The 9032-nt window shown below is 56.0% G+C and overlaps 1 protein-coding gene across 1 annotated transcript; it reads left to right on the plus strand.

Annotated features, from left to right (window-relative positions):
* Positions 1-554: 554 nt before the first annotated feature.
* DMBX1 (diencephalon/mesencephalon homeobox 1) lies at positions 555-5988 on the plus strand. Its single transcript, XM_057705217.1, has 5 exons — positions 555-621; positions 719-884; positions 4094-4272; positions 4555-4903; positions 5534-5988. The coding sequence occupies exons 2-5, from the start codon at positions 731-733 to the stop codon at positions 5986-5988; spliced, it is 1137 nt and encodes a 378-aa protein (XP_057561200.1). The 5' UTR covers positions 555-621; positions 719-730.
* The last annotated feature ends 3044 nt before the right edge of the window (positions 5989-9032 follow it).

Consider the following 9032-nt stretch of genomic DNA (forward strand, 5'->3'; position numbering starts at 1 on the left):
TGGGAACATGCAGAGAATAGAAGGAGGCAATGGCAGTGTGTGTGTGACAGTGGTAGGAACAGTGTTTTTACAGCTGTGTAGCACACGAGGGTTGTAATCCACTATCTCATCAGAGCAAGCGCCTCAGTGTTCCCAGGCCTGCTCTGGACTTGGCCCGATGTGAGCCTCAATGGCTGTTTGTTGCATAAATAACAAGTGTGTGAGCAAAACAATGATATACAAATCAGTAAGTGCCTGGGTGATTAAATGAAGAGGTGACTGTACGAAGCAGCAAAGGGACGGATGAATCCTTATGACTAACACGTTTGAGAACACGCTGCGTGCCAGACCCTATTGTAAGGGCTTCTCTTAATCCTTGCAACAACCCCGTGCAATAAGTACTATTACTAACCCCATTTTGCAGATGGAGAAACTGAAGGTCAGAGAAGTTAAGTGACTTACTCAAAGCCACAAAGCTCCCAGGTGGCAGAGTGGAGATTCCAGACCAGGCAGTAAACCCTGCACCAGTCCCGCTGTGGGAATCAGTGAGTGAGTGAGCGAATAAAGACACGCAGGAGCCCTCTTAGCTGTGGGCAAGGCGGGCCACCTTCCGAAGGGGCAGCAGAAGCCCTTGGGGATGAGGTGGGCATCCAAGGTCTGGGCAAGGGGTGGTGTCTCCCCCAGGGCAGAGTGTGCCGGCATGGCCTCACGCGCGTCCCTGCCTCTCCCCGGTCTGCAGGCACATGCCGCGATGCAGCACTACGGGGTGAACGGCTACTCGCTGCACGCCATGAACTCGCTCAGCGCCATGTACAACCTGCACCAGCAGGCGGCCCAGCAGGCCCAGCACGGCCCCGACTACCGGCCCTCGGTGCACGCGCTTACGCTGGCTGAGCGCCTGGCTGGTAAGGGCCGTTTGTGGGAACGGGGGCTGGGGGGTGGAGGAGAGATCTGGGGGAAGAGGATCTGGAAGGTGAAGACAGGAGGGAGCACTGGGAACGTGTACTCCGGGAGACTCAGGAAGACCCAGGTCACTTAGCAACACGGGGAGATGTCAATTCAAAATCTGCGCATGAGTGTCCAGAGCTCCCTTGTTTGCCAGCCCTGTGCTGGGCCTGGAGCTGCCCTATGCCTTCAGATCCCCTTACAGCCCCGTGAGGGAGGGATTCATCAGCCTCTCTCACAGACAGAGAGACTGAGGTAGGAGCCCAAAGCATTCCAGCCAGGAAGTGGCTGGAGTGCTCAGGGAGTCCCATCTCTAACAACTCCCATGTGTGCGTCACTGGTTGTGTGCCAGGCACTGTGTGAGGTGCTCTCTCTCTCTCTCTCTCTCTCTGCGTCTGACCACTCAAGTCCGGCAAAGGGAGGTTATTATCTCCATTTTATGGACAGGGAAACAGAGGCTCAGAGAGGTTAAATCTAGGCAGGGATGGAGTGGGAGATTAGAATGTGACATTATGGCTAATGACAGCTTTGACGTCATAGACTTGCAGTCATTGTAGGGTCTGCCCACTTAGCTCTCTTCTCTGAGCCTCTCAGCTTCCCCCTTTATAAACAGGGAACGTGGTGGTACTCATCCCATAGGATGGTTGGGGCATTATTTGAGATAACACACAAGGTATTCAGCAAGGACTGGGAGGTGCTCAGAGGAAATTATTACCCAAGTCCCAAGGGAGGTGCCTTGAGGGAGCTGCAGCCTGGTTCCCCACCGGCTCCCAGTTCAGCTGATTGTTGCCCTGCCCTGCCCGCCCCTCAGTGAGCATGGGGAGGATTTGGTGGCACAGGTGGGGAATGTGATTTCCCGGGGGTTGAAGCCACCCACCCCATCCTATCCCAGGCCAAACCTCAAGCAACTGGTGAACTGCTCTGGCCCTGTGCCAGGTGGTCCTCAGAGGGCTTTAGGACACTTCCAGGGAGACCAGGTGCCCAGAGACCCATGAAAGGGAACAGCAAGGCCAGGATCAAATGGTGGGGCAGACCAGAGAAGCATGATCAGCTGATGTAGTCAGGGAGGGCTTCCTGGAGGCTGTGGAGCAGGCGCCAGCCTTAAAAAGGCAAGGAAAGGGGACTAGCATGAGTAAAGGTACAGAAATGGGGTGGGATATGGGGCCTGGGTAGGGGTTCTGGCGGAAGGGAGGGTGAGGCAGCCACTTCGACTCCTTTAGACCCTGCCCGGCTCTGGGAAGGGCTCAGTGGATAAAACGGAGCTCCTGGTCACCTTCTGTAGATTAGCGTGGGGGCATCAGTCTCCAATATGGGAACGTGGGTGCAGTCCTGCTATGGCTGCTTCTCTGGTTTGGAGTGAATTCCCTGCGCCCAAGCTGGTGGTGACATTAGATCCTGACCATGTTCCACGGCCCAGAGAGGAAGAGTCAGGGACAGAGGCTCAGCTCTGCTGGTGGGGACAGAGGAAGTAGGGTACTCAGCACTCCCACCAATTTCCTAATCTTTTTTTTTTAATTGGAGTATAGTTGTTTTACAATATTGTATTCGTTTATACTGTACAGCAAAGCGAATCAGCTCTACATATACATATATCCCCTCTTTTTTGGATTTCCTTCCCATTTCGGTCATCACAGAGCACTGAGTAGAGTTCTCTACACTCTACAGCAGGTTCTCATTAGTCATCTATTTTATACATAGTATCAATAGTGTATATGTGTCAATCCCCATCTCCCAATTCATCCTACCCCCACTCCCCGCCCCCCTCCAATTCTCCAGTCTTAAGAAGGAGGGACATGAGCTCCAGGCGGGCCTTAGTGTGGAGGCCTTGCCTTCCAGCAAGAGGTTTTGCTGATGGTCCAGACCGCCTGGGCTCCCAGGCTGCGACCACCCCCTACCCTTTCAGTCCCTGGAGCCAGCAGCAGGTTGCTGAGCTGTTGCTCCTGCACCCAGGGTTTTACTGCGAGGGGTCCTCACTCCTTCCCCTCCCCCAGTGTGACCAGCATGAGCTCAGGGTTCACTAGGCTGGGATTAGTTCCAGTTTGTGAGGGGTTCAGGGGTCCCTCTTTACACGGAAGAAGGAGCAGCCCAAAGTCTGAAGCTTCCTTTACACCCGTTGCCTCCTTCTTCCTTGTGTAGAGTGTTGTGTTGACTCCCCAGTCCCTGGAGTTCAGGGGAAGGACCCTGGCAGCCCTGTGCAGAGGCTGACACAGCTCGGGTTCCCTTCAGCATAGATCATCCAGCGTCCACTTATGGGTGATGGGAGGCCGGGAGAGAGAGGTTAACTGTCCATCCTCCAAGGACTAGTCAAGCAGAACGGCTGGAGGCTAGACAGCAACCCCAGGCAGATATCTATGCTGGGAGGTTCACATTCCCAGCACATGGGCAGGACTGTGGAATCTGTGGTCCACCAGGCCTGTCTCCCCTCCAAGCCTGTGGTGGTTAGTACCTGCTCTCTTTGTCCTTCCCTCCTGGAAGAAGCAGACAGAAGGGTCAAGTTTGCATGCAACAAGCCTTTTCTGTGTTCTGAGGGCCCTGCCAGAGCCAGGCTTTCTGTCAAGGAGACATAAGAGCAGGAGCCTCAGGTCCTGCCATCAGAGACTCATAGGCCAACTGGGATGACGAGATGCACACGCAGAGGACGTAGGATCAGGTGCCAGTGAATTCCATCTACTCTGTCAGACCTCTCCTAACTAGACCTTGCAGACAAGTCACGGCCTGGCTTCTCATGGTTGGGACAGTATTCTCTTGGTATCTAGAATCTAAGGGCCATTAGAAGCTTTGTGACACGGACTTCCAAATTATTTGCATCATGTACTCTCAGAATATTTTACTCTTATTATCCTGGGATTTTAAGGATTTTAGGGCAATGCCCACTCACCTGCCTACCCACCCACCCCAAACCAAATAAGGAAGATCCCCCTCAATCATATTTCTGACAGCCATTCATAGAGATGAGTTAGACCTCAGTGGTCCAGATAGTGGATGATGGGGTGGAGTGATCTTGAAAATCCAGCCATGCGGAGAGGAGATGGGTGATTTCCAAGGGGGAAGGACCAGGGTCTAGCTCTGGCAGCACCACAGTGGGTCAGAGCAGGGTAAGACTCAAAACCTATTTCCCATAATTAAATGGGCCCCCTTTCCTTGCCCTCCAACGGCTGTACATTTCAAGACATCATCTTGGAGGCCCGCTATGGCTCCCAGCACCGCAAACAGCGTCGCAGCCGCACGGCGTTCACGGCTCAGCAGCTCGAGGCCCTGGAAAAGACCTTCCAGAAGACTCACTACCCGGATGTGGTGATGCGTGAGAGGCTGGCCATGTGCACCAACCTACCTGAGGCCCGGGTGCAGGTAGGACCCAGCTCCTCTAGCTAGACCTTGCAGACAAGCAGCAGTCCGTCAATCTGGCTTCCCACTGTCCAGGAGCCAGCATTTCAGTCTTCAGTGCAAAACTGCACCTGGTGTCTCCATGAATGCCTTCAGTGACGGGGTGTGGGTGGGGTTTGGAAAGGACTGTGGGTGTGTGTTTCCTGGCGGGCGGGGGCAACCTCATCCCTCACATCCCCTCCTGGAGCACACTGCTCCGCAGCTCCACTGCTTCCCTCCCACTCCTGCTCCGCTCCCTGTCCCCAGGTGTGGTTCAAGAACCGCAGGGCCAAGTTCCGGAAGAAGCAACGCAGCCTGCAGAAAGAGCAGCTCCAGAAGCAGAAGGAGGCCGAGGGCTCCCATGGGGACGGCAAGACCGAGGCCCCGACCCCAGACACCCAGCTGGAGACTGACCAGCCCCCCAGCCTGCCCAGCGGTGACCCCCCTGCCGAGCTTCACCTGAGCCTGTCTGAGCAGTCGGCTAGTGAGTCAGCCCCCGAAGACCAGCCAGACCGGGAGGAAGACCCCCGGGCAGGGGCCGAGGATCCCAAAACTGAGAAGAGCCCTGGGGCTGAGAGCAAGGGGCTGGCCTGCAAGAGGGGCAGCCCCAAAGCAGGTGAGGCTCAGCAGCGGCTGTGGGTGGGCTGGGTCTCAGCCTAGGGACAACAGCCAGGTCTAGCTGCACAGGGGCCTGGCTTTGTGAGGGGGGTCAGAGCAGTGAGTTAGCCTTTGACACATGGCACTCAGCCTGACCCATAGAAAGGACTCAGCCCTAGCAGACCTGGGCCAGGTGGTCGCCCTTTAGTTGCTGAATCCTGGGAAGGTCTAGGGGATTTGTGGGGAGAGGCTCTGTGGCAGGGGAGGGGTACTTGGGGAGCTCAGGGCAAAAGCTATTTATCAACCATTACGGAAATATTCCAGTTCTTTAACAACCAGTACAGAGGTACCAGTGCATACTGGGTGAGTACCATATGGGCATCAGAGATTCCCACATGCAGCAGAGGCTCTGAGCTGTGTTTTTGAAGGAAAAGACCTCTGGCAAGAGACTTATCTCAGACACAAACCCTGGGCCCAGGCAGGGAGGGGATGGGGCTGTGAGCTGAGAGCTGGAGGGGAAAGGGTGGCTATAGTTTCAGCCAAAGCCCATTTTGTCTGCAGCTCCAAGGGGGTGGCAAGGCCGAGGGAGCCCCTCCTGGCAGACCAGTGCCCTGCCCTGAGTCCTCAGTTCTTGGTTCTCTGCTTGCAGATTCGCCGGGCAGCCTGGCCCTGGCTCCTGCAGCCCCTGGGGGCGGCCTCCTGGGCCCCTCCCACTCCTACTCCTCATCCCCGCTGAGCCTCTTCCGTCTGCAGGAGCAATTCCGACAGCACATGGCCGCCACTAACAACCTGGTGCACTACTCGTCCTTCGAAGTGGGGGGCCCGGCCCCTGCTGCTGCTGCGGCTGCCGCCGCCGCTGTGCCCTACCTGGGCGTCAACATGGCCCCACTGGGCTCCCTGCACTGCCAGTCCTACTACCAGTCGCTGTCAGCGGCCGCCGCTGCCCACCAGGGTGTGTGGGGGTCCCCACTGTTGCCTGCGCCCCCCGCAGGCCTGGCACCTGCCTCGGCTGCCCTGAACAGTAAAACCACGAGCATCGAGAACCTGCGGCTTCGGGCCAAGCAGCACGCGGCCTCCCTGGGACTCGATACGCTGCCCAACTGACTGCTGGCCTCCCGCCCAGCCAGGGCTCTTGGGTGCCCCCGGCGCAGCCCCATGGTTATCCCAAGATGGCTCTCAAGGAGTTAACTCCACGAGCCCAGGGATCCTGGGGCCTTGGAGTCCTGCTTCCTGTCCCCCCCTCCCCGCCCCCCAGAGCTCCAGCCCTCGGTGAAGCCCACGCCTACGCCCTCTGCATGGCCCTGCTTGGATCCCACGGAGGCCGAATGGGGAGGAGGTGAGAGGCAGGTGCCCCCAGCTATCCTCGGGGAGTGAGAGGCTCTCACTGGCTAGATCCCTGCCTCAGTGTCACCTCCTCCCATCCCTCCCTTCCTCCCCTTCTGCCCCTAGTAAGTTGGTGTGTGGAATGTGAGATATACATATAAATATATAAAGCTATATTTTCAGGCACCTGCCTGCCCCAGGCCCCCTGCCCCACTCCATCTCTTCTCCACTGCGGTCCCCGCCTCTGCCTACAGCTTCTGCATCTCACGCTGGCCTTCCCTTCTCTCTGTTTCCCCTTTCCTTCTTCCCTGACCTCTCTCCCTGTCTCTGTTGGATTCCCCACCCCCTCTCCCAGCCTCTGTCTTCCCCCCATCTGGATCTTCCCCCACGTCTCTTCTCCTGGCCCCTGCTTTCTTTCTTTGATGCTGGCTGTGTTGATGTCATCGATTCCCAAGCTATGTTTTGTTTGGGGTTGTGGCTTTTCAGTTTTAGTAATTTTGCTTCTTCCTGTTTCTCTCCTTTTGCTTCTTCCCTGCCTGCCTGTCTCCTCCCCGGCAGCACCCTCTTGAGACAACTGTTCCTTTCCATTCCCAATAGAGGTAATACAGCCCTTGGCCCTTGCTGGAGACCCTGTAGCCACGGAAGCTGCAGGCAGGAAGGGGGACTAGTTCCCAGCCTTCCCACCCCGGCCCAGAATCTAGAAGGGCACGTTCTCTTCTCTCTCTTTTCTAGCTTTGAGGCCCCCCATCCCCCAGATCAAGGAGGAGGGGAGTGGAGGCAGGAGTCAGACTGGGGTAGGCAGTAGAACGGCAGCATCTCTGGCTGTAAGACCTCCAGGACTGAGGCTCGCTGCCGGCGTTCATCCAGGCCTGACCACAGAGCTCTAGACCTCTCTTTGGTGAGACTTCCCTGGTTGGAGGGAGGCAGCAGGGAACAGGTGCTCTCAGAGAAGTGTCTTCAGAGGAATGTGGTCCCAGGCCCCAGGCCTCCAGGTTCCACAGTTAGTGTCCATGGCAGGGTTGTGACTGAGTCGGGAGGGAAGGTCAGACTCCAGCTCCTGATCACAGTAAGCGCAAACCACAAGGCAGTGTGGACTCTCAGGCTTCTGCTGGCGTCCTGTCCCAGAGCCAACTGTCGGAGTAAGGGCTTCTGTCCAGCTAGTCATAAGCATGGAAAGGTATGTTCCTGCTTATGGCCAGGAACCCAGCTCAGCAAACTCCCTTTCAAAGCAGTATGAGCTTGAGTCAGCCTGTAGCCTCCCTGGGCCCATCTCCTCACCTGGATTAGATGGCCTGTAACATCCTCTCTGGCTCTAACATTCAGAACATCTGTGCTTACAGCCTTGCAGGGCAGAAGTTTTTAGTTAAATTAACAACCACAAAAAGGCTTTCAAAAGCACAACGTATGAATTAGAAAATGACTGTTGCCCTGCTGTGGGGCACTGGGTGTTGCACACACAAGCCTCTCTGTGGGCACGACCACAGTCTCTGTGTCTCAGTTTCCCCAGTAAGTATAATGGGTTCCTTCGAGTTGAGGCAATCTGATCCTGCTTTTCTTGAGCTTTAGTCCAGCCTCTGTGGTCAGCCTGTCTCCAAGCCTTCACGTGGTCTCAGGGGCTCAGGGTAAGGCGGAGAATGGCCTGCCCATCTGGATGCTGGGTCATGATCCCCAGCCCTTCGCAGCCCACCACTGAAGCCTGCACACCCTGCTTAGAGAGTTGCATCTGAAAACCAGGGTAAAGATTTCTAAGGCTTGTCTCTTCTCCCAGTGGTAAGAGAGGGGGGTCTATTGGTACGACTGGTTTGCAGAGTAGTTGATGCCCATGATCCTTAGGGAGTTCATCTGGGCTGGGGCAGATGGGGAAGGCTTTGGATGGCAGAAAAGTGAGGGGGATGGTAGCCTGGGCCAGGATTCAGCCTGTTTGAACGAAGCAGTGGAGTGAGACATCGTGGATGATGGGGAAATGATGGCCGGCTTCATGAGAGGTGGGGCTGAGGGTCCTGAATCCAAGACCTTACCTCGATGTGGCAGGGACCAGGGCAGGCAGGTGAGGGTTTCTGAACAGGGGGGATCCGTTGAACCAGGATCAGGTAACTGGGATTTGGAAAGTGAATCCAACAGCCACAGGAGATCAGAGGAGAGACTTGGGCAGGGAGATAGGAGGGTAGCAGAGACTCTAGGAGACAATAGGGATTTCTGGTTTATCCTCTGGGATCAGCTCCAGGAAGTTCTGTTTTTGAAATGAAAGCAATCTCATCTAGCCCAGGCATGGGGACTGAAGCTTTTTGCCTGTCCCTGGAGTCAAATAACTGTCACTGGGCCTTGGAATCCAATAGCTCTAGACATTAGCACCCCCTTTAGGAAGCCTCCCCTGACTTCTCAAGGAGCAAGTCCACCCCAGAGTCATGTTCTGTTCTGGCAGAGCCAGGCCTACTTCCGGCTCAGCCCAGCTTCCCTCAGAGTTTTGTCAATACTTCCTCATTCAATTGACCCAATTCCACCAGCCCAGAGAAGGCAAGGAAAGTGTATGGTACCCTTCCCCGGGGCGGATCTCAACCTAGCTTAGGGGACCAGGCTCAGTGACTGAAAGCAGCTAGAGAAGAAGAGGGGAGCATACTTGTAAGTGGAACCCTACATCTCCTATGAGCTTGGGGCAGGCCCATCGCACCTGAGACAGAGGCTGAAAACTCTCCCGGGTTGGCCTGGTCACCTGGAGGCTGAGAGCCCGAGGCTCTGACTGTCCCTTCCAGGAAGGCCTCATTCCTCTCCTCTCCCTCCTGTTTGAGGTCTCCATTTCCCTGCTTCCTCACTTCCCCAGAGCATGG

This window comes from Hippopotamus amphibius, chromosome 1, assembly GCF_030028045.1.
Source record: "Hippopotamus amphibius kiboko isolate mHipAmp2 chromosome 1, mHipAmp2.hap2, whole genome shotgun sequence".
NCBI classification, from domain to species: domain Eukaryota; kingdom Metazoa; phylum Chordata; class Mammalia; order Artiodactyla; family Hippopotamidae; genus Hippopotamus; species Hippopotamus amphibius.

Bases quoted from the DNA above. Each gene is read 5' to 3' on its own strand.
- DMBX1 (XM_057705217.1), top strand. From the start codon at position 731: ATGCAGCACTACGGGGTGAACGGCTACTCGCTGCACGCCATGAACTCG. The intron at 885-4,093 runs GTAAGGGCCGTT...GTACATTTCAAG, and splicing joins GCTGGCTGAGCGCCTGGCTG to ACATCATCTTGGAGGCCCGC. The intron at 4,273-4,554 runs GTAGGACCCAGC...CCCTGTCCCCAG, and splicing joins TACCTGAGGCCCGGGTGCAG to GTGTGGTTCAAGAACCGCAG.